Raw genomic sequence first — 26461 nt, 5'->3', positions numbered from 1 at the left:
TCTATCCATTGGGTCACCTAGGTGCCCTTTAAAAAAAATTAAACATTTTTCAATTAGCAGAAATTGTTTTTCCTTCCTTCCACATCCTCTACCACTGGAAAAGAAAAAGAAAATATTTGCAGCCAATATGCCTAATAAAGCAAAAAGAAAATCCTCCCATTGACCATGCCCCAAAATATATTTCTCATTTTAAATGAATAAATGGAAAAAAATTTTAATGAAAAAATTTAAAAATTCAAATAAATAGTAATTTAAAAATAAATGTATAAGGCATTAAAGACCTATTTTCAAAGCATTGGGCTAAGCATTGGGGATACTGTACCCTGAATTCACCATATCTCAATCAGGAGATGGGTAAACTCTTCATTATCAGTCCTCTAGAACCATGACTGATCATTACATTGGTCAGAGGTCTTACTTAAGTCTTTCAAAGTTGTTTGTTTTTACAGTTGTAATAAAATAAATTGCTCTCTGGATTCTTTTCTACCCCAATTCTTACAAGTCTTCCAGAGTTCCCTGGGTTTACCCTTTCTTTTGGCAAAATACTATTCCTTTATAGTGATATGGAATGATTTGTACAGCAATCCTTCAATTGATGGAAACTCCCTTAGTTTCCAATTCTTTATCATCACAAGAGTTGCTATATTTTTTAAATCTATTTAGGTATTATTCCTCTTTCTTTTATCTCTGGGGTACATATGCTTATTACAAGTATTGCTGGGCCAAAGGATATGCATCTTTTTTCAGTCTATTTGAGTATTGTTCAAAACTGCTCTTCAGAATTACTAAACCAACTCACAATTTTAAGAAGATTGCATTAATATGTCTATTTTCTTGCAGCTTCTCAAACATTTATCATTCCTCTGTTTTGTCAGCTTTGCTAATCTGATGGACATGAGATGGAACCATAGATTTACTTCAATTTTCATTTCACTAAATATTAGTTATTTGGACCATCTTTTCATAGTATATATCAAACATAAGCCACACATAGCTTATAGCTTGTATTTCCTTTTTTTTTAATTGTCTATTTATATTCTTTGACCATTTGTCAGTTTGGAAATGGCTCTTGTTCATATAAAATTGAAAACATTCTTTATATGCATTGGAAATGACACATTTATGAAAGAAAATTGCTGCAAAGATTGTTTTTACAGTTACCTGTTTTGATTTTAATTTTTTCTGCATTTGGTTTTGTACTAAAACTTGTTAATTTCATGTAATCAAAATAGTCCATTTTATAATTTGTTACCCTCATCCTTTCTTGGTCATGAACTAGTCTTCTATCAATGTGTCTGAAAAGTAGTTCATTCTTTGGTCTTCTAATTTGTTTATGATCTTATCCTTCATGAATAAGTGATGTGTCCATTTGAAGTTTACCGTGGTGGTTATTATTAAATGTTTGTCTATACCTAGTTTATTTTAGAGTGATTTTTAATTATTCCACCAGTTTTTGTTGAATAATGAATTCTTATCCCAGTAGCAGGCATCTTTGAGTTTATGAATCACTGAGCTCTTCAGTAAATTTGCTTCTGCATATTGTGTAGTTAATTTGTTTCACTGATAGACTTTTCTGTTTCTTGACTGATAATCAATAGTTTGATGCTTACTTCTTTCTTGTATAATTTGAGATCTGGTTCTGCTCAGCCCCTTTTCTTACCATTTTTAATCATTATTTTATTTAATATTCTTGGTCTTTTGTTCCTAGAGAGGAATTTCATGATTATTTTTCCCTAGTTCTATAAAAACGTGTTGGTAGATTGATTACTTTGGTTGGTAGATAGTTTACTCTAGAGTAAACTAATTTTAGATAAAATTGTCATTATTATTATTATAGCTTGGTCTATGAATAAACAATTATTATTTCTCCAATTATCTAGTTCTGTCTTTATTTACATAAGTAGTATTTTTTTAATTTTATCCACATATTTCCTTGTATCTTGCTTGTAAAGCATTTGGGATACCGATCTTGTTTCTTATTTTATCCTAAGTATTTTATATAATCTGTAGTTATTTGAAGCAAAATTTCTTTTTCTATCTCTTCCTGATAGGTTTGTTGGTACTATATAGAAGGGTCATTGATATGTGGATTTATTTTATATCCCTCGAGGTCTTGTTCTTGTCTTACTGCAATAGCTAGCATTTCTAGCACTAACAATTGTTAGTGTTGATAATGGACATTTTTACTTTACCCCTAAGCTTTTAGGAGAAAGGCTTATAGTTACCACTACCCTCTCCATTGCATATAATATTGGTTCTCTTTTTTTGAGAGATATTATTTGTCATATTGAAGAAAGACCTATTTGTTCATATTTTCTGATTTTAATAGGATTGGGTATTATATTTTGCCAAAGGTTTTTAACTACATCTTTTGGTGTAACCCTATGATTTTTATTATTCCTGTTAAGTGTCTTTACTAAACTGGCATTTATGGTATAAATCCAATATGGTCATCATGTCTAATCTTTGTGTCATGTTGCTATAACCTCTTTGCTAATATTTTATTTTAGATGGTTCTGTCAATGTTTATTAGAGATATTGGTTTATAGCTTTTTTTAACCTTCTATCTTAAATTCAGTACAAGTATTGTTTCCAAGACAGAAGAGTGGTAAGGGCTAGACAACTAGGGTTAAGTGACTTGCCTAGGGTCACACAGCTAGGAAGTGTCTGGAGTCATATTTGAACCCAGTAGCACTCATTTCCAGGTCTGGTCCTCTATCTTCTGAGTCACCTAGCTGCTCCTAGTTTTCCATAAGGGAGTTATTATTAGGGCTTCTTTTCTTATTTTTCAAATAGTTTTATATTATTCTAATTAATTATTTTTTGAATATTTGGTAGAAATTGTAAATTCAATTGGTCATTCGGTTTTGTTTTTCCTTTGGTTCATTTATGGCTTATTTGATTCTTTTTTCAGAGATTTCATTACTAATGTTCTTTATTTTTTTGTTATTATATTTTTCTAAATATTCATTCATTTTATTTGAGTTGTTAGTTTTATTGTAATTTGGTTGGCCAAAATAGTTTACAAAGAATTCGTTTAGTTCTCTATTTTTTTGTAAATTCTCCTTTTTTTAATGTATTGTGTTGGTTTTTAATTTATTTTTCTCTTTCTTTTTTAAAAATTAAATTTGCTAATGGTTTATCTATTTTGTTATTTTATTTTTATAAAGAGTTCCCAGTTTTATTTATCAATTAAATGGTTTTTTTTCTTTTGATTTAAATTTTTTCTTATTTGATTTGCAGAATTTGTGATTTATGTTTAATTGGAGTTTTTAATTTGTTGGTTTCCTAAGGGTTTTTTTCCCCATCACTTGCCCAATATATTGATTTGTTCATTCTCTGTGGTTGACTAAAAATGTTTAGAGATACATATTTTCTCTTTGGGGTTTTGGCTGCATCTCAGCAATTTTTGTGTGCCATCTTATTGTTGTCATTACCTTTGATGAAATTATTTATTGCTTTTTTCAATTTGTTCTTTGACCACCAATTCTTGAGGTTGAATTTTTTCTCTAATTTTAGTTTCTTATTTAATGGTCATTTCTTGAATATAGTTTTCCTTGTAATATCATCAGCAAAATGTGTTTAATATTTCTGGTTTGGGATTAATACATAATCTATTTCTCTCTTTCTCTTTCTTTTTTTCTTTCTCTCTTTCTTCCTTTTGTTCTAGGTCATGATTTCCCCAACTATTGTATTATAAAGTCTTACTATCTATTTTTCTCCTCATAACTCATTTTGTTTCTTTCTTTTTAGTATTTAGATGATATGCCATTTGGTACATACATGTGAAGTATTAATATTAATCACCTGTGTTGCCTTTCATCAAAACATCATTTCTCTGTTAATCTCTTAATAGACCTATTAAGTTTATTTTTGCTATTGTCTTTTCTGAGATCATGATTTTTCCTCTTACTTTTTTTTTTTACTTCTACAGTAGTATGGTAAATTTTGTACCAATCTCTTATTTTAACTCCATTTCAAACTTTGTTTCAATTGTGTTCCTTCTTAGCAACTTGGATGTGCTCTTTTTTGGAGAAAGACGTTGGATTCCTGTGAAGGCTTGGTGGAGGGATCAGGGAATGGAGTGCAAACCAGGAAAAGGAAAAGAAGAGGAAGAGTGCCTTGGGGAACATGAGAAATAATTAAAAGATCTGACCCTAGTCCTAGTTACATACTGAAGTGGCTGATGATGACACATAAGGAGAACATATAGATCCTGATTCAGATGATGAAAAATCATTATATTCTATTGACAATATCTCCCTAGACTTTACCTGTCTGAAGGAGATTTCTGCATGGATTGGTGACTACCCCTTGCCTAATATTCTGGTTGTGTATGCTGGAAGAAAACAAAGGTCACCAGAAGCCACTGATCCTGATTCAATATCTAGTCATAATAATAGTTATCCTTGACTAGCGAAGGGTTCAAAATCGGACTACTGGCTAGTGGATTTAAAGATACCAAGGAAATGATACCAGAGGTGCCTAGGTGGCAAAGTTCACAGAGCTTTGGATGCAGTCATGAAGACCTGTGTTCAAATCCTACCTCTATCTGTCACTAGGTTTGTGACCTAGGAAAGTCACTTAAACCACTGTCTGTCTCAATTTCCTCTTCAGCAAGATGGGGAAAATAACAGCACTTGTTTCCCAGGGTTCTTGTGAGAACGGAATTAAATAATGTATGTAAAGTACTATATAAATTGCAGCTATTATAATGCAGACAATAGATTACCACCACAGAAATGTCAGAATTACCCAGTTGGGCAATTGTACCATGGTTAATGAGAGATGAGGTTATATACACTTACAGTTATTAGTACAATAACAACAATAACAAGATTTTTAAAAGAGAATACATTGCTCATGTTGATGTAAATAACTGTATCTCTGGCAGCACAGTGTTAACAATGGGATGCAAAGTAGCCCATGGTGGTAGTTTTTCTTTGGCTAAGAAGTTCAAGTAGCAAACAGTGAATGATTTTTAATAAGGCACAATCTATCCTATCGATAGCAGATGCAACCTGCAAATGATAAATCACACCCAAATATGAACAGCATTTCATTCCCTGCAAATGAAAATAAGATGTGATTTATAATGCAATGCCCTCAGTGTACATGCACGTCTCTGATGATTAATCATCCCAAATAAGCTATTATTCAGGAGCTGTTGCCTAACCAACACGTTGAAAAAATGCTTTTGCTTCCCAGTGCCAAAAAAGGTTCATGGTCTACTGCAAGCATTCCTATACTATTTCTGCTTTTGCAAATGGGTTAGTGTTTTACATGGAGGACTGATTGATTTTCCAAATAAACATACCAATGAGCCTATGATGGACATTTAGGCCAGATCCAAATAGATTACTGACTGATTTTACCAAGTATTCTCCCTGAACGATCATATTTCTTTGGGGGAGAGGCCTAGAAAATAAATACTTTGCTACTCCATTCCATCCATAAATCAACAAATATTTGTTAAGTTACTTCCATGTACCACACACTGTGCTAGGTGCTGGGTATAGAAAAGCAATAAAAAGACCATCCTTGCCCTTGAGGAGTTTACATTTCATTGCAATGTACAACATATATTACTATTTATAAATAAATATAAAATATCAGTTGAGGAAAATCACTAGCATCTAAGGGGATCAGGGAAGGCAGTGGATCTATCCTATTCATATAGGGACTCCTCAAATATTCATAATACTTGAACTATGTATCAAGAAAAAAAATCAAGTGTCTATTATGTGGCAGATATTATCCAAGGCATAGGAAATACATAGGAGAAAATGAAATAGTTCCTGCCCTCAAGGAGCTTCCATTCTTTGAGGGGAAGCAATATGATTCTCAATACAAATGAATACATATATGTACAGAAATACAAAATATATGAAAAGTAATTTTGGAATAGGGAAGAGATGCGATTTGGGAGAATTAGAAGAGTCCTCATTTAGAAATAGCATTTGATCTAAGCTTTGAAAGAAGATAAAGATTCTGAGAGAGAGGTGAGGATGGAGCACATTCTAGACATGGTAGAACAGCCTATGTAAAGTCAGACAGTCATCAACAAATATTTGTTAGATACTTACTGTGCACAAGACACTAAAGACACACAATAGTTCTCAAGGAACTAAGTGTAACGGAGGAGACAAACTATATATAAGCAAGACATATATCGTATAAATTTAAGATAAATGACAGGGGGAAAGTAGTAACATGAAGAGGATTAAGGAAAGGCTCCTTATAGAAGATGGGATTTTGGTTGGGACCTGAAGGAAGCTAGAAAAGCTAGGAGTCAGAGATAAAGAGGAAGAGAATCAAGGAAGAGACAGATAATGATGGGAAATGGAGAGCCTAATGCAAAGAATGATAAGAAGTCTAGTGTTATAGGATCTTAAATAACATGGGAGATGATGAGAGTCAGGTTTGAGAAAACTGGAAAGATAAAAAGGGGACAGGTCCTGAAGGACTTTAAAAGACAGAGCATTTTGTATTTTATTCTAGAGGCAATGAGGAACCACTGAGGATTTATGAGTGAGAATGGGTTGAAATGGTCAAACCTGAATTTTAGAAAAAAATCAGTTTGACAGCTGTGTAAGATGGACTGGAATGGGAAGAAACTTAAATCAAGGGGACAAATGGGCAGACTAATTCCATTGTGGAATTGTGAGGTAATGAGGTTTGGCACCAGAGTGGTGGCAGTGTTAGAGGAAAAAAGGGAGGAGTATGTAAAAGCTGTTACATGAGTAAAATCAGCAGGTCTTGGCAACAGATTGGATATGGGATGGAGAGGGGAAATGGGGCAGGGTGAGAAAGAGTGAGGAATTAAGAATGACACCTAGGTCATGAGCCTGGATGACTGGGAGTACGGCAATATGAGAAGTTAAGAAGAAAATGGGATTTGAGGGGAAAAGAGAATGTTTTCAATTTTGGATATGTGAAGACATAAACCTATGAGATATCCAGTTTCATATGCCCAATAGGCAGAAGGAAGGGGAGTCTAGAAGTTAGGGGAGATTAGGGCTAGATAAGTATATCTAAGAATCATCAGAATGAAGATGATAGAAGAATTGATAGAAGCATTGTATAGAAGAAGAGAAAAAATCCCAAGACTAGAAGATTCACCTTTATTGGGAATGTCCTTGAGAAAGATACAGCAAAGAAAACTAATCATATCTGTCAGCAGGTAAAGGAGACCCAGGAGCATAGTATCATGAAAAACCTAGAGAGAATAATATTAAGGAGAAGAATGTGATTTGGACTTATCTCCTGGAAACACCCAAGACTCTGGGATTTTGCTTTATCATGTCCAGATCCAGGCCTTTAGTTCACTTCCTTTCCATCTCCAGACCATGCTACCAGCCCCTACCACTCCAGCCTACTTCCTCCATACTTTCTAGCACTTTTATTGTGTGGTCTGCCCTCATTGGTATCGTAAGCTCTTTGAGGGTAAGGGGTCACCTTACTTGCTTTTATTTTTATCCTTAATTCTTAGTTTAGTACATGGAATATGGTGAGTCCTTAATAAATGCTTTATCTATCATCAAATATCAATGCTCACAAAACACAACCCTAAGGAAAAGAAACATAGATCTAACAGACTTCTTCCCCAGCAATTGATACAACGGAGAAAATACACATAGATCCACTTCAAGGAAACTTCCTAAAATGCCAAGATAATGCCACCATGTCCTTCTTATATTCTGGGAGCTGACCTTCATCTGTCTCTGACCCCACAAGCAATTCTGTCTACAGGAAACAAATTTGTATTTAGACTAATTATTCACTGACAATTGTTAAACACCCTTTCTCTTTAAATAATCCAACTACTGTTGCTTCCACAAGCTGCTAAAATGGAGCCAAATTGTGTAAAATGGATTTGTATGTTGGTCTCTTCACCCCCACCAAACCCCACTCCTTGGCTGGGATTCTTTAAATATATGTACATATATAGATATATTTAACATAAATATTTAATAATACTTGCACTGGCCTTCCATGCTTAGAATCTACTCATTCCTCACTGTATCCCATAATCCTTTCTTCCTTCAAGATTTTTTTCAACTTTTAACACAAAACATTTACTAAACACGAAGGCAAAAGCAATAATAATCATGATATAATATTGACTCAATTGAAACCAAAATCAAGAATAATGAAAATATAACAGTGCATATAATATAAAGCTTGGTCACTCTCCCACCAATGCATGTATAGTTCATGGAAGACAGGGCACACACTTACAGAAACCTAGAAGTGAAGTCCCTGAGTCGGGAAACTCATGTTCTGGTCTGTGGGGCTGTATATAAATGGTCTATTTTAGGAAACAGTCTGACCCACAGGTTCCATGAAGCCTTTCATGATCCCTCTGCCTGCCAGTGTCCTCCATTCCAGAATATTTTTTTATTTAACTATCTTGTAATTATTCTTTTTATATCTAGTTGTACCTCTTAATATATGAACTTGTCTTCTCTGCTAGGATTAAAACTCTTTGTGAGTAATAATCTCATTCTTTAGGCTTCAAGAGTCTGGTGCATAGCCAATTATTAATTAGTGCTTGTTGATCAGCTCTTGGGTTAATCACTGGATCTCTCTGGACCTTAGTTTAATTAAGTTTTGTTTTCTAAATAAGGAGATTGGATTACGTGTTCTTTATGAGTTTTCTAGCTCCAAAATTCCATGGTTCTTCAAAAACATGTCAAGACTTCAGCATTTTCATTGAAAAAATAAATGTTGAGTTCATTCATGTCAAAAGGAGTCTACAAGATTCAAAAGTTTCTGAGGATGCATTCATAGGAGCAGCCATGAAAAGGGACTCCTGGAGTTAAGGAACCAGAAGAGGAAGATGAGACCTCTGGGTTGAGGAGTAGACAAGCAGCAGTTGCCAGGTGAGTCATAACAAGCTCCTGGAGTAAGATGAGAGCTCCAGGAAATGGGGTCATGGTGAGAAACGTGGTGAACAAGAGACTGTGGAATGGCAGCCAATGTCAGAGTGAGGAACAGATGGTGATGGTGTGGTTTCAAAGACAGAATCCAGGGATCACCTAGGTAGCTTAGTGGATAGAGAGCAAGGCCTGAATACAGGAGGTCCTGCATTCAAATCTGGATTCAGATAATACCTGGCTCGGTGAGCCTGGGTAAATCACTTAACTCTGTTTGCCTAGCCTTCCTGCTCTTGTGCCATGGAACTGATAGTAAGGCAGAAGATAAAGTTTTTAGAGGGAGAAACAGAGAGACAGATAGAAACAGAGACAAAGAGAGAGCAAGAGAGTAAGAGAGAGACTGGGGTGGGGAAGAGAGAGGAAGGAAGGGAGGAAGGGAGACAATGAAAGGGACAAATACCAGAGTAAGATTAAAAATTGACCTTACACAGGGCAGCTGGGTTGCTCAGTGGATTGAGAGCCAGGACCAGAGACAGGAGGTCCTAGATTGAAATCTGGCCTCAGACACTTCCTAGCTATGTGATCCTGGGCAAGTCACTTGAGCCCAATTGCCTGGCCCTTACCACTCTTCTGCCTTAGAACCAATACATAGTTTTGATTCTAAAATGGAAGGTAAGGGTTAAAAAAAATTGACCTTACAGATGAGAAAGGCAAATGAAGCTGAGCCCTGTCTAGGACCCATGATAATGGAATATAAGCCAGAGGCTTGACTCTCTGATACTATATATTTGGTGGGGACTCTGTATGGGAACAAGGAATGAGCCATTGTATTTAAGTCCTTTTTCTCCTATTTTCTTACTCTATATTATTTTCTTATTCTTGTCTTATCCTGCTTATTTCTTATTTAAGTGTTTATTGTTAGTTAAATTCCTGCAAAAGAATTGAAAGTCTCTCTTGCACACCTAAAAAAACTAAATTCAGATGTTTTCAAGGTTGTCCTGAAGAGTGACAAAATGATACACTGTAAAGATTGTCATTATAGAGGCATTCAAGAGTGGACCTGGTTTACATGAGGTCAAAGTCATGGTTCTGAGTCATGTTACATAAACCTTGAACCTTTAATATAAAATCATAAAATTTACTTCCAAAGGAAAAGGGAAAAAAAGTTAAAATGAACGTTGCTAATAAGTTATGATGGCCAGAATTCAGATGAACTCCATGATGGATTACCTACATGACATTGGGCAAGTCATCCCTATGCCTCCATTTTCTCAATTGTAATATTAAGTGACTGGAGTAGATGATCTTTGAAGTCACTTTGATCTCTAAAGCTATGGTCTTGTAACTTATTAATTCATGTCCAAAAAAAAAAGAGCCTGCCTATCTTTGAATTAAAACTAATCCAATCTCTAGACTGTAATTGCCCCAAATTTCTATTTTTCATACTCTTTCCTTTCTTTTCTTCTCTTTTTATTCCAGACTTGAGACTAAGGTCAGATGTTTATGGAAGGATTTAGATATGTAAGGAATGTTAGAAATCATCTAGGCTAGCGTCTTAATTTATAGATGACAAAACTGAGACTGAGAGATTGTGACTTGCCTATGATCACACAGATACTATGTTGCTTCAACAGGATTTGAATCCAGAGCCTCTGAGTCCAAATCTAAACCTGTCAAAGATAGAACCCAGGTGATAGAGTGTTAGGAAACAGTATAGAAAGTTCTGTTCCTCCTCCAAACAGATCTGGAAAGTATACTAGATTGAATCCTTATACGGAAATACAGAAAAAGTCAATGAATCATTTGTCCATTCCATTTCACCACATAGAGACAGAGAGGAAAGTCTGTGGTCATTGGAGACAAGGTCTCACCAGAAATATACTTTCCAACACTCAGAGAGAAGCCATGCATCAGGGAAAAGGGAGGCACCACCAGATTTATTTTGGGCCATTGTCATAGGAACAGGTGAGAATTGGCAGTTTTGTTACTCACTATTCAGTTGGGGTAACAGATCCAGGTTGGACTGAAAAGGGGACCTACTCAGGAGACTGGGCTGTCATGAGTCTGGAGGCTCTGAAGGCAGTGTATGGAGTTCAGAAGCAAGCATTAGTGATGATGGGGCTCAGACTGCAGGTACAAAGCAATCTCACTTCCAACATTTAGTTCAGCCTGCAGAGGAATAACTAAAGCAGAAATCCTAGATCAAAGGAGAGTCTCCAATCCTGCCCCTCTGTGTAAACTGAGTTCTTCAAATGGCCAATACAGGTTAAATCTAGCAGCAGGCTATTTTCATACACAGTCAAACCCAGGTCAGGAATTTGCAGAGCTCAGACCAAAGAGGCAGCAATCAGACTACCCTGGAAGCCCTGAAAGCTTGTATGTCCCTGGACTTCCATTGAGAGGCTGGAACAAGATAAGAAATATCAACAGCACCTTTCCTCCAGAAGTGCATAGTTCTCAGCCCTAACATCAAGTCTGAAGATTGGAAATAGGCTGGAAGAATGAACAATCAAACAAACAAAAAATAAATCTACCATAAAGAGTTATTATAATGGCAGGGAAGCTCAAGACACAAATCCAGAAAAAAGTAATGACTTCAAAATATCTCAAAAAAGTCTGAGAAAAACACTGCTTGAGCAATAACACAACCAGGACACTGAAAGAGATGAAGCAAGAGGTTTAAAAAAAGTTTTAAAATGAGAATGTTTAAAGGGAAAAGGTAAAAATGAATTCTAATTTACAGAAGAAAAATTGGAAAGAGAATTAATAATTTGGAACAAGAAGTACAAAATCTTGCCCAAGAAATAAGTCTTAAAAAAAAAGATGAGACCAGGTGGAAATCTCAGGCTACAATAGGCAACAAATATTAAGACAAAATTAGAAGGTTAAAAACACAGGAAAAAGTGAAAGGTAACTCATAACAAAAAAACAACTGAGGGGCAACTAGATGGCTCAGTGGATAGAGAGCCAGACCTAGAAGAAGGTCCTGGGTTCAAATGTGAACTCAGACAATTCCTAGATATATAACAGCTAGGCAAGTCACTTAACCCCAGTTGCCAGCCCTTACTGCTCTTCTGCCTTATAACCTATATACCTTAGTATCCATCCTAAAACAAAAAGACAAGTTTAAAAAAAACTGACCTGGAAAATAGAGAAAAGGCAAAAATTGAGAATTATTGGACTAAATGAATGTCATAACAATAACAAAAAAGAGTGAATCTAGACAGCATATTTCAAGAAATCTTAAAAGAAAACTACCCAGAACTCTTGGAATCAGAGAGCAAAATAGAGGGAAAAAATCCTCTAGTCACCTTCTAAAAGAAACTCCCAAAGGAAAACTCCCAAGAACATCATAACCAAAGTCTAGAATTCCCAAGTCAAAGAAAAGAATACTGCAAAAAGCCAGAAAGAAAGGATTCAAGAACTGAAGGTCATACATAGAATCACAAACAATTTAGCAACCACCATTATAAAGGAAAGGAGAACTTGAAATATGATGTTCAAAAAGGGAAAGGATGTGGACTTATAGCCTGGAATGTCTTATCCAGCAAAATTGAATATAATGTTATAAAAGTGAAACTTTACTAAAATAGATGACTTCCAAGCATTCCTGATGAAAAGACCAAAGCTATGTAGAAACTTTGATGTTCAAACACAAAAATGAAGAGAAATATAAAAAGGTAAACATGAACAGTGCTTAAAAATTAAACACAAATAAATTATTTACATTCAAATATAGGGAAATAATCAGAGATCACAGAGTGAACTCTAAGTAGGCAAAGCCTGGAATTAATTACAAGGCTTATTTCCTAAGGTAATCAGGAGGAAAGGGGAAAGAATCTATATGTTCTAAAATATTTTTGCAGTGCTCTGTGGTGTCAAAGAACTGGAAATTGAAGTGATTCCCTTCAAATGGGGAATGTCTAGTCAAGTTGTCACATATGATGATAATGGAATTCTATGGTCCATAAAAGATGACAAACAGGTTAATTTTAGAAAAACATAGAAAGAGCTATATTGTATTGATTTAGAATCTTGAACCCTAGAGACTACATTTCCCACAATCCCCCTTTCCTTTTCCTGTTTGTGTGTCTCCTTATGTGGGGGGAGTTTTGAGTTTCTTTTTTCCCCCCCACATGGTCTCTCTGGATCCATGGTGGAGGAGGCCCACCCCAGTGCTGCTACTGTGTCCTACAGCTGCTGAAGCCTAGTCATACCTGACTTGGCTTCTCCTACCCACGGTCTAGTTCCAACCTGGTCCCCACCCCTGCATTATTGCTGCTTCTTCTACTTGTGCTGCCCTGATCCCTGTTCCACCTGGTGAGTATAAGCTTCCCTTTCCCCAGCCAGAATGAAAGAGAAGCCCCTTTCCCCACTGGACAGCTGATTGCCCTGTAGGCTTCACCAGGCTCTTTACCGAGGCTGGAAGAATCCTAGCCCTCTTTTAACCACCCCAGCTTAACTCCTAACCCTCCTTGCTTTACCAAATTTGCCTTAGTTCCATCTCCCTGTCTCCACTGGATTTTGTAGTCATATACTCCATTTTGGTTTCTGGCAGGCCCTAACCACACCCCTTATCCTGAAAACCACCCCTAACCGTGCCCCTAACCCATCCCAGTTGTAGTGCTGCCTTGTGGCCACTAGAGGTCAATATTGAGCACTGATTTTTTTTTTTCCTGCTCCTTTTTGTTCCTCTTTTTTTCCCTTTTCCAACTTAAATACAGTGGTTGTTTGCTGCCACGAAATGGCAGCAATAAATACATAATTAAAAATGTTTTTCCCTTTTTAAAAATAAAAATCTAATAAAATAATAAAAAATAAAATAAGCTAAATACCCTCGTCTTCTACCCCCACCAAAAATTATTTATAATTTAAAAATAAATCAATAAAAATATACATTATTTTTTCCTTTTTTGATCAAAATTCTAAGCAGCATAAATGATTTTGCTTTTTACCCAATTAGAAGCATGTAAAATTCCAAATTCCCTCCTCCTCCTTGTACTCCTAGGACATTTTATTACTGATCTTCATTCTTTAGACAAAAAAGTCCTCTATATGAGAGATTAAAGCAGAAATGCAGGACAACAGGAAAATTCAATCAAAAAATTTCAAACACTTACATGACCTAATGAAAAGACTGACCCCATCCAAAACAAATCTGAATTTTGCGATCCTGTTCCTGAACCACAAATAGAGGATGATCCTGTTTTCTCCCAAAATGGAGATGAGACACCCCTCTTGTATACATCAGGTACAGACCCTTCTCTCTTGTACTCTGCAACATCTCTCTCATGCTCTGTAACTCCTGGCTGATATTACCTCCCCTGATCCTTCTTCTAAACCCCCATCCTCTCCCGCTATGCCTTTGGCATATGTCACGCTATTGGTATACTATGGCTTCAGAGGGGATTCTTAACATCAGCTGGAAAATGTATTGTCAATGCACACCTTATTACTGAACTTCTTTCTGCCATCCAGCTCTCCAAAGTTATAGCTGTCATTCACTGCCCTTCACATATAGGTGGCATTGACCCTGTCTCCAGGGGAAATAACCAAGCATATATTGCAGCAAAACTAGCAGCCTTAGAAGGCCCTGAATTAATTATTCCACTAACAATTATTGATGATTTGGGTCTATCCCTTTCTTATAATGACAAGGAAAATGGAAGCAGAAATTTAAAGCCAAACAGATAGAGTATGGGTATCATCAGATGGAGAACCCTTACTCCCCAGGCTTTCCATAACCAGATTTGTCACTCTATTCATAAACATGGTCATTTTGGCACCCAAGGCATTGTAGACTCTGTTAAAAGAGTATGGATAGCACCTGGAATAACTACAATTGCCTCCAAAGTATATACAGCTTGTCCTACCTGCCAGGCCTTTAATCAATACACCTTTCAAGGAAAAGCCTTTGGTGGGCAACCTCTTGCTTACACACCATTTGAGTATCTACAAATTAACTTTATCTCTGTGCCAAAAGTTGGACAGTGTAAATTTTGTCTGGTCATAGTCAATCAACTGACCTAGTGGCCTGAAGCATTTCCTACTGCTCATGCCACAGAGGCTTTTGTTGATAAAATCCTTTTGAAAGAAATTATTCCTAGTTTTGGCCTGCCAGCACATATTGATTCAGATAAAGGAACTCATTTTACCGATTTGATATTATCTCAAATTTATTCATGTCTAGGGATAACTCCTAAATTTCATACACCATATCATCCCCAGAGCTCTGGCCAAGTTGAACGAATGAATAAAGAACTTAAAAGCATGATTGGCAAATTTTGCACAGAGACTCATTTAAAGTGACCTGAAATTCTACCTCTGGCCCTATTTTATCTCAGCAGTAGACCTGGAGGTGATTTGCACATTTCACCATTTGAGATGCTATTTGGACATTCACCTATTCAGGCACAACCATTTGCCCCTACCTCACTGTTAGGAGGGGATACAACCATTACTACATATATCAGTCAATTACAAACAAAATTGAAAGAACTCCACAACTCTGGAGCTGCTGTTCAAGCAGACCCCATTGATTTCTCACTTCATGATTTAAACCCAGGTGATAATGTGTACATAAAGAATTTCAAATGTACTGGGTTGACTGAACCTGCTTATGATGGACCATTCCAGATCCTATTAACTACACCAACAGCCATAAAAATTGGAGAGAGGGACTCATGAATTCATTGTAGTCATGTCTACCTCATTTGTATTCACATTGTTTTATCTGCCTTACTTGCAGTCACACTGTGGATCATGGTAAGTCAAAGAGGAAATGAATCTTATTTTTTGAAAACTAGTCCTTATACTTTACCTCTGTAATTATGAAATATACATAATTTTAACATCTTGCTTTCTTTCTACATGTGTCATACAGTATTTGATTTTTTCCTTCTTTTCTTTTTTTTTTTGCCTTTGAAACGCTGTTTAACATGTGTTAAATGCAGGTCTTCCTTGTACCACACTATATCAAGCATATAGCATTGTTTGCTCTAGCTCCATTATCCCGAAAAAAAATGAAGAAAAGGGTTGAACCAGGAAATTCTATTTCCCATTTGTCTTGAGATCTAGTCTCTTTTTCTATTTTCTCTCATGATGTGACAATTTACTGTATTTAGTCTAGACTGCTAAACTGGGTTAGTGATTAATTGTTGTTGTACACTTATGGGACATGGATCACTACAAGAACCTGTTGTGAGTTGTGATTTTTTTCCTTTTTTTTTCCTTCTTCCCAGAATTTTTCCAAGTTTTCTTTTTATATTTTTTATATGACTCAGAAGTTATTTTTTTATTTTAATTTCTTTGATTCCTTGATGTTTTTTGATACTTAATTCATATGCCTTATGACTCGCCCATGCATCCCTGTATCCTCCTGGGGGGGGGGGGGGTGTTATTATTATTTTCCTCAGGGAGGACTATGTTATTGTTGTGAACTTTGACATGAATTTGAGCAAAATTTAGAATAAGTGACTACCTCCTAGAATCTAGAAGGTGCTGTGAAGATGCCTACAGATACCACATGCTATACCAGAAGATACAGAGTGAACTTTGAGTTTTGGGTGGAGGGGGTTGAATTCTTTTGTTTTTGAATGTACTCTCTTATGCCAAAGGGGACTGCCCCCTAATTGGCTTTTTGTCAATGCACCTATTATTGGTTATGTTCCTTTTCCCTTTTATTTTCCACTTACCCCAAATTATTATAATTTCCCTTTAAAAATGTAATATTTGTATATACGTCTAGTTCAAGTTATAAGTTAATTATGTTTTCATAATTAACTGGAGACTGGTCTCCCAAAGGATCACAGGGGAATGTATTGATTTAGAATCTTGAACCCTAGAAACTATATTTCCCACATTCCCCTTTCCTTTTCCTGTTTGTGCATCTCCTAATGTGGGGGGAGTTTTGAGTTTCTTTTTCTGCCCACACAGTCTCTCAGGATCCATGGTGGAGGAGGGAGGAACGGCTCTTGGTTTTTTGCTAGCCTTATTTCCTTATACTTCAAGATAAAGATTTAATAAATATTATTAAATATAATACTTAGAGTATTGGATATTAATTTTAATCTTTACAATAAAGTTATGAAGAGTGAAATGAGCAGAAACTAAAGAACATTATATATAGCAACAGTAGTTTGAAGAATGGCTCATGTATGGTCACCACTAGAGAAAGAATTGATGAATAGAAATAAGTTAAGAAATAATTTTATATGTTCATATGTAAATATCTTCTATATAAATATCATATTTTTTTGTCAAATGATGCCTTCTCTAATTAGGGGAGGGTTAGGAGGGAGGGAGTTAACTGGGTATTTAAATGTAACTAAAAATAAATTTAAATTAAAAAAAGAATGGAAATAGAAGGGAAATTGAATACACTAGAAAGAAAATCATCTCATCTTATCAGCAAGCATAGATAGACATCTTTACAAACAAGGAGAAAGCAGTGGGAAGAGTTGTGGAGAGTTGAACTTTCCTTTCCTTTGAACTAGTCAAAGAAGAAACGATGTCTGGGTAGGTATGTGAGTGCACACGCATACACATGAGTTGAGTATAGAAATACATGTCATTCAACCAGGAAATAGGGGGGAAAGAAGCACTAGGAAAGAGAATTAGAGGGAAGGTAGATTAGGGGAGGGATATTTGCCCTAATCAAAACAAACTCCAAGGATGAATAAAAATATTTATAGATATTTTTTGGTGGTAACAGGAAGAGAATTAGAAGAGATACCCATAAATTGAGGGATGGATGAATGAGTTATTGTAAATAAATGTGATGTGCCAAAATCATCTGCAAATGACCTTTCATGATTCTTTAGGATTAATGAGGAAATGTGCTACCTTCATCCTGATAGAGAAGTGAAGGACTTAGAATGTAGAATGAGGCAAAATTTCTTTTGGATATGAATAATGTGGAAATTTGTTTTGATTGACTGTACAGGTCTGGAAGTCTGTAATAGGTTTTGTTTTTCTTGTGTTCCCATCTGTGGAGGTAAGATGGGAGAAGGTAAAAAAATAGATTTTATCTGATTAGAACAAATAAAATATTTTAAATTTCTTTTAAAAATGTAATCTGGCTCATACTATTCCCTAATTAACCATGATATAAAATGAGACCACATTTTAATTACTTACTACATATGAACTTTATATAAGTAAAATTCATTAATCATATAATTTAGAGCTGAAAAGGATCTTGGAGATAATCTTGTCTAATCTCTTTATGTTATAGATAAGGAAAATGAATTCCAGATAAGAGGAGTGTCCTTCCCAAGGTCATACAACTAGTGTCAGAATGAGGAATCAGACTCAGAGCTATTAAATCAAAGTAGAAGCAGCATGTCTCTCTGATTTATGCCTCACTTAATAAAGATAAGAGGACCATTTAACAAAAGTGCATTTATGGCTAAAGCTATCCAGAATCTTTGTGTAATAATAGGAGAATGGTGGAGTAGAAGGTGACTTTAGGATCAAATGATCTGGCCTCAAATCCCTATAAGTCCAAATTCCTAGCTTCAGTTTCTACATCTGTAAAATAAGGGGATTGGACTAGATGATCTTTGAGATCCCTTCAAATTACATCTTTTCTCTTAAGCTCTGCTTTTTACCAGTATGATACTAGAACCCAAGAGAAGGTAGATCATTTGTCCGTGATTAATAGCTAGTGTAATAATCTAGATTTCTTTGGTGTTTTAGCGATTTTTCTAACCTATAATATAAACATTTATAAAATTCCATTATTGCCAGAACCCTTAGGTCACACCTCTCTCTCTCTCTCTCTCTCTCTCTCTCTCTCTCTCTCTCTCTCTCTCTCTCTCTCTCTCTCTCTCTCTCTCTCTCTCTCTCTTTCCTCCTCCTTCTCAAGGCTTTAATTTTAGTCATGTATAGAACTATCTATTGATGATATAGAGAATGAGTGCAAAACCTTGATGACAACAAATGAAGAAATTATTGAGAGCAAAAATGATACACACACTTATATACAATTTTATACACACACACTTACCAGAAGACAACCAACTATAGAAAGAGGTATAAAGTTGACTGGATTTGGGCTGCCTTGTGGATAGGGTTTTTTTTGTGGTTTGTTTTTTTTTTAAGACCAGTCCTATTATTTTACCAGTTAAGAGAACACTCATAGTGGAACCTACTCCACTTATTCAGATTGGGAAAGATTCTATAATTTGTCATTTTGGAGACCTGTCAAGGAAACTGAGTCATTAAGTGACTTGTGTGTGGTCACATAACTAGTATATGTCAGAGGCAAGGCTTGAACCCACATCCTTCTGACTCCAACCTGATTTCAACGCACTGTGCAATGTTGCCTCTAATTATAGATGCTCTCTCACTTTTAAGTTATTGTGGTTCCAATAAACTAATGCAAGGTTATAATAGGGATTTGGCAGAGAAAGAATGCATAATGACTCCCTCTCTTTTTTTGACTTTAAAATATTTTTATTTCATTTTCAACTCCAAAACCTGTTATTCCCAATTTCCCTTCCCCTCACTGAGAACTTTTTCTTAAAAAATTACATACATGTAAAGTTAAGTAAAACAAATTCTTGTATTAGCTATGTCCAAAACTGCAAATCTGCCTCAATCTATGCTCTGATCCCATCATATCACGCTCTGGAGAGAAACATTACAAGCCCTCTGGAATTGTGAAAACCAACACTCTCTTCACCATAGCTTCCACACTGAGCCCATCATCAGTGGAAATATTGAACTTGTTTTACTATTTCCAAATGCCAATGCTATGGCTAATAGGGCATCCAACATCTTCCATAATCAGGTTATCAAAGAAAAGGAAGTGATCTCAACGTAAGTAAGGTAAGTAAGGTAAATGGGACAGGTGGAAACAGGCACAAAAATAATCTTTTAACTACTTCCTATTTGGGCATTTCAATAGAGTAGACTTTGCCATTGGAACTGCCTTTTAAAAATCTAGGCTATTTAGTCATTGTAATGACAGTGTACTTTCCACGTGAGTCTAAATCTTCCTTTTCATGTAAGCCTAAATCATCACAAAGTTCTCTAAGTCCTCTGTGATAAAAAAACATTATTTATGGGGCAGCTGGTGGTTCAGCGGATAGAGAGCCAGGTCTGAAGATGGGAGGTCCTGGGTTCAAGCCTGTCCTCAATCATTTACTAGCTGTGTGAACCTGGGCAAGTCATTTATTCTCTACCTCAGTTTCCTCATCTATAAAATAGAGATAATAATAGCACCAGCCTTCCAGAGTTATTGTGAGGATCAAATGAGATAAAAATTATGAAACAAATAGAACAGTGTTTGCTATAGAGTAGGCACTTCATAGTTGTGTTTTTTTAAATTCTCTCCTATATACAAAAAAAATCTCTTTTATTGATGCAGTGGGTGGGTGAGGGAGTAGGAGTCAGGGAGATTGGGGTTTGGGTCCTAGCATTGCCAAAATGTCCATTTGGGCATCATTTCCATTCTTTGGATATCACTTTCCTATTCTGTAATCGGGACTTGCTGGGAGATGGGCTAAATGATCTACAGCTCTTCCAGCTAAAACATCTATGAAGCTGTTGGGCTCCACAAAACCTTTGGCTCCCAAGCTAGCTTCTCATTTCCATTCTTAATCACTCAGTACTCTTATTGACACTGAAAGATAAACTCTACTCAGAATGAGGAAAGGGACAGGTGCTTGCTTCTGTGTCAAAAAGTAATTAATAATCAGTGAGGGTTTGCAATCTTTGCAGAGAAGGCGGTAGCATTGAGGAAGCTAAAATTCACTTGTCTTTCTTTGAAGAAGACACGTCTTTGTTCTCCTCCGCGATCCACCCAGAGTCAATATAATATCTCTGATTCCACTTTGTTTTTGAACGATCTGAGCACTTACCTTTGAAAATAGTCATCATCAGTATAGTCATAGGTTTTATCTGTAAGATAATTGTAAAATGAATGTTAGAAGACACTTGGAATCATTGCAATGTTGATACTGCATAGAGAATATTCTAAACCCAAGAGTTTTTAACCTGGGGTTTACGAACTTGTTTTATGTTAACATCCTGATAGCTGAATTTCAGTATAATTAGTTCCCTTGGTTATCCTCTGTATTTTATTCTGTGCATTTTCAAAACATTATTTTAAGAAGTCACCATTGAAGTAGTCCATCACACAAAAAATGTTAAGAAGCCCTGTTTTGAAGTGTAATTTTTTGACGCACGTGTCAACATTGAATCTAATCATTTTGTCTATGAATGACCCCCATAAAGTAAGCAAAAAATTGCTCTGGCTGGGAGCATCTCGGTGGCTCAGTAGGTAGAGAGTCAAACCTAGAGATGGGAAATCCTGGTTCAAATCTGGCCTCCGACACTTCCTGGCTGTGTTACCTGGGCAAGTCACTTAACCCCATTTTAAAAACCTGCTCTGATTGCCATCCCATTTTAACTATGGTGGAAAGAGCACCAGGCTTAAAGTCCAAAGACTTCTTTTCACATCCCAACTTCTTCCCTTTCTGGGTGTGAACTTAAAGAGTGTGAACTTAAGGGTGTGAACTTACTGGTGTGAACTTAAAGAGTCACTTTCTATGTGCTTCCATTTCCATAGCTGAAAAATGAGGTTCTCTTCTTAGTCTAATATTCTTGGATTCTTTGAGTGAATATGCTGAAGAAGGGCTAAAGACAGAGAGAAATTCTTCCTAGCTTTAGAGTGAATACTTCATTGGAAACAAGACTTTTATGTCTTTCCAGAAATGGCATGTTTTTGAGACTAATTTATCTCCAGACAAGATGGAATTTCCATTTTGACTCATCCATTGTTTAATATCTACTAGTTCCTTACTGTAAGGATGCAGGGGAAAGGGTAGAATTCCTCAGCAATAGAAATAAATACATTGATAGTATTACTATATATTAACCAGACTTCACCAACAACTGTAAGATATGTCAGATGTTAACAAGGATTCTCTGGTAATAAAAATCCTACAACATATTTTAGGGGAAAAGTCAGGAGTGAGAACAGCAGTGTCCTAAGGAAAAGTAGCATATCCCACCTCTATCGTGGTGGTTCTTTGAGAAGTTGATATTCCAAGAGAGTTGAGTTAGGGAAAATGAGCCTGAGATGGTGTTCAAGTTGAACAAAACATAATAGACCTAAAAAAGAAGACAACTAAAATGATAATATTAGCTGGTATCTGTATTGCCTTTTATAGCTAAGTGTTTCACACACATCTCCATTACCAGAGTGCTAAATTGCCCTCAGACAGACACAGATGAAAAAATTCCAGGACTCTTGTCTGGAAGTACAAATATAATAAATGATACACTCTTTATCTCTTTATACCTAGACAGCATGGTGGATATAACACCAGAGCTGGAACCTGGATGATCTGATTTCAAATCCAGCCTCAGACACTTACTAGTTATGTGTCCCTGGGAAAGTTACTTGGCCTCATTTGCCTCAGTTTCCTCATCTGTAAAATGAATTGGAGAAGCAAATGGCAAGCAACTCCAGGATCTTTGCCAAGGAAACCCCATAATAAAGTCACAGAGTCAGATATTACTGAATAACTGAAAAACAAAAAATGAGGATATTGGACAGATGCTTTCTAAGTTCACTCCCATTTCTGGATATAAGAGCCTATGATCAGAAAAATAGAAATAGAAAGAAAACAGAGTTATTTATCCAATCCCAGAATTCTAGAAATAGGGGCCATGTAAAACTCAAAAGCATTAGGGGAAAAAAAGGATAGGAAGTATTACTTTTCCTAGAAAGAAATTGAGAACATGAAACTGTAGGTGAAGTAAGGTGAAAAACATAATTTCAAGAAGGAGAATTTAAGTAAATTAAGTTATAAGCTCTTTGTGAGTAGAGATTATTTCACTTATTGTGTTTGTGCCCCTACCACCTAGCACAATGTGCAGCACAAAGGAAGAGCTTAATAGCTATTTGTTAATTCATAATAAAGTATTTAAAGAAAAGTCTGAAATGCTGAAAGCATTACCTTTAATATTTTTAGGCCATTATCATAAAGAGCAACTAGCTATGTCTTTCTATGGACTTACGCTATTCTATCAGAACAGAATTCTGGAATGAATGATTAGACTATTATTTGATTTGGCCCTAGCATTGAATTTCTCATGTTTTTAATCATTTCATGCTAACCAACATGCCTAAAACTGATCAACTTCTTCTTTAAAAAAAAATGGAGTGAGACAGCTAGTTGACTCATTGGATAAAGAACCAGGCCTAGAGTCAGGAGAAGCTGAGATAGGCAAGGGTAAACAGGCAAGTCATATAATTCCAACTGCCTAGCCTTTACCACTCATCTGCCTTAGAACCAAATACTCAAAATTGATTCCAAGATGGAAAGTAAGAGTTGAGAGAAAAGGAAGAGGGGGGGAGGGAGGGAGGGAGAGAGAGAAAGAGAGAGAGAGAGAAAGAGAGAGAGAAGAGAGAGAGAAGAGAAGAGAAGAGAAGAGAAGAGAAGAGAAGAGAAGAGAAGAGAAGAGAAGAGAAGAGAAGAGAAGAGAAGAGAAGAGAAGAGAAGAGAAGAGAGAGAAAAGAGAAGAGAAGAGAAGAGAAGAGAAGAGAAGAGAAGAGAAGAGAAGAGAAGAGAAGAGAAGAGAAGAGAAGAGAGAGAAGAGAAGAGAAGAGAAGAGAAGAGAAGAGAAGAGAAGAGAAGAGAAGAGAAGAGAAGAGAAGAGAAGAGAAGAGAGAAGAGAAGAGAAGAGAAGAGAAGAGAAGAGAAGAGAAGAGAAGAGAAGAGAAGAGAAGAGAAGAGAAGAGAAGAGGAGGGGCGGGGAGAGAGATAGAAAGAGAGAGAGGAGAGGAGAGGGGAGGGAGGGAGGGAGGCTGAGAAGAGGAGAGGAGAGGAGAGGAGAGGAGAGGAGAGGAGAGGGGAGGGGAGAGAGACAGACAGACAGACAGAGACAGAGACAGAGAGAGAAAGAAAAAGAGAGAGAGTGAGAGAAAGAGAAGAGGAGAGGAGAGAGAGCGAGAGAAAGGAGAAGAGAGAGAGGGAGAGGGAAGAAGGAGGGAGAGAGAGAGAAAGAGAGAGAGAGGGGGGGGGGGAAGAGGCTAGTGAGAGACAAAATGATAAAACATATAGAAGGCTGACCTTGTGGTCAAGAGAGCCTAGATTCAAGCCTTGCCTCTTAAAAATACTATCTAGATGATCCTCAGCAGACCACTATACCCAATAACAAATCTAGGCCCCCAAAGTAAAACAAAACAAAACAAACAAACAAAAAAAGGCTGATAGCAAGCACACTGAAGCTTAGGACTATAATAAAAGCACTTTGGAAGTAGCAGGCACTTACAGTATTGGGACAGTAAAAATCAAATAATGAAGAATTAACTAATGAAGACCATTTGTCCTAACTGGTTTCACAAATAACAAATTCCACACTTTTTGATAAGAAAAGTTATTTCTTTTACTATGTACCTCAAGCAGAATTTTTTTTAAACTAGTGAGACAACTCAACAAACACAAAGATCACTTTCTTCCGTGGGAGTTATAGACTATGAATTTCAATGTGTCTCCAAGGAGATCATTAATTGTTGCAGAACCATTATCTGGAGTCAGACTGCATCTTGGAGCAGACAGGAATATTTCACATGCAAATGTATCTTTTTAAATGGCAGAGACAATGTGGGAGGTTCGCTACAGAACCTACACATCAAGAGCTATGCTAGAAGTGATGAGTGCAACTGTTGGAATGTGTCAAAAGGAGGACGTCATTATCCTGTAGGGAATCAAGTCTTGTATTGACGGTCCTAAATTTAATTTTCCTGACTTAACTAAACTTGTGGTTCCAACCCCAAGATCTCAGATATGTACAAGGCTACATGCACAAGAAGGGTAATGGAGGTTCTCTATTGACCCCCAAGTTAACAATGATATTTAAAATTTTGTTTAAAACTTGGGAAGAGAAACAACATATAAAGACAAAACAGATTACCAATGCTTGGAGATGAAGAAAAAAAAATTCTTACCTTCTGTCTTGGAATCAATACTGTGTATTGGCTCCAAGGCAGAAGAGTGGTAAGGGCTAGGCAATGGGGGTCAAGTGACTTGTCCAGGGTCACACAGCTAGGAAGTGGCTGAGAAGATGAAGAAATTTTAAGTTAGGAAATAAATAAGTTTGATCCAAAGTAGAGGTTATTTATTTGTATATGGTGAGATTATTTAATCGCTGGATCACAGGTTTATAGTTGGAAGGGATCTTAGTGGTCATGGAATCTAAGCCTTTTCATTTTATAGGTGAGAAAACAGAGTCAGAGTCAAGACCTCCAATTTGCACAATTGGTAAGGATTCATTCAGTACTCCTGGCATCATGTTGCCCCCTCAATCCCTTCTCCTTTCTTGCAGGACACACCATTCAGTTATATCACCATTTCCTGACCCTTCTAACAGGCATAAACCAACTCTCAAACACTCCCTCACTGGCTGAGATCATTTTGAATCCTAGCATTTAATCTATTTCTCCAACCCATCCTTTGCCATCATTCTTGGTAATAAATATTTACATTGCTAATTAACGTTGCTAATGCAGCTAACAGGGCAATTAGGTGGCACCATGGATAGAGTGCTGAGTCTGGAGTCAAGAAGATCTGAGTTCAAATATAGTCTAAGACACTAGCTATGTGACCCTAGGTCAGTCACTTAATGCTGTTTGCCTCAGTTTCCCCATCTATATGATGAGCTGGAGAAGGAAATGGCCAACCAGTCTAGTATCTTTGCCAAGAAAACTCCAAATGGGATAACAAGAGTAAGACACAACTAAAACAACTGAGCAACAACAAGCCATTTGAACAACCTGACCTCTTCACAGTCTTCAATCTTATTAATTATTTTTTCATTTCTAACTATTTTAGAAATAAGTTTATTTTACTCCTACTCTGCTTTAGCCTCCCAGATCTCATTATCACTCAGAAATATTTTACTTCCATTGCCTTGAATTCTAAATAATTTCCCCTTTCTCATAATCTATATAAGTTGTTCAGTCACTTAGTTTTGCCTAACTCTTCATGACCCAGTGGACTACCGTATACTGGGCCAATACTCTCCATGGGGTTTTCTCAGCAAAATTACCAGAGTGGCTTGCCATTTCCTTCTCTAGTGGATCACCTTTTGTCAGAATTCTCCACTATGGCCTATTCATCTTGGTCAATCCTACACTGAATAGATCATAGTTTCATTGAGCTATGCAGCCTCCTCCATCCTAACTTCCCTTTAAATACACATAGAATTATGAATTGTGCATAAAAGCATGTACATGCACATATATATGCATTTAATACACATATACATATATTGTTAAGAATTTTACTAAAATATAATTAAATTGTGTTATTAAAATATGAATAGTGGTTCTTTGGGTTTTAGGGTATATTGAATAATAACTGATAAAGTTTTATATATTATTTTTTGGAAATTCAACTGCTATTATGACATATATCAAATTTAATTGACAAATAATGTAGAAAGACAAAAATATATACACTAAAGTTGATCCAGAATCCCTTCCAGACTATCACTCTGGAGACTGATGGCTCCCTGCCCCCTTTAACCCTGGCTTCACTTTCAACTTAAAACAAGAATAGTTT

At 36.2% G+C, this 26461-nt stretch overlaps 1 protein-coding gene across 1 annotated transcript in view; it reads right to left on the bottom strand.

Annotated features, from left to right (window-relative positions):
* LOC100619678 (T-cell receptor-associated transmembrane adapter 1) overlaps positions 1 to 26461 on the bottom strand; it is a 78896-nt gene that overhangs the window by 14632 nt on the left and 37803 nt on the right. Inside the window, exon 3 of the mRNA XM_007493640.3 lies at positions 20747 to 20786. Coding sequence (XP_007493702.1) covers positions 20747 to 20786 — 40 coding nt within the window. The remainder of the gene's footprint in view (positions 1 to 20746; positions 20787 to 26461) is intronic.

The sequence above is a fragment of the Monodelphis domestica genome, chromosome 4 (assembly GCF_027887165.1).
Source record: "Monodelphis domestica isolate mMonDom1 chromosome 4, mMonDom1.pri, whole genome shotgun sequence".
NCBI lineage: Eukaryota > Metazoa > Chordata > Mammalia > Didelphimorphia > Didelphidae > Monodelphis > Monodelphis domestica.
This window is presented reverse-complemented; position numbering and strand designations above follow the sequence as displayed.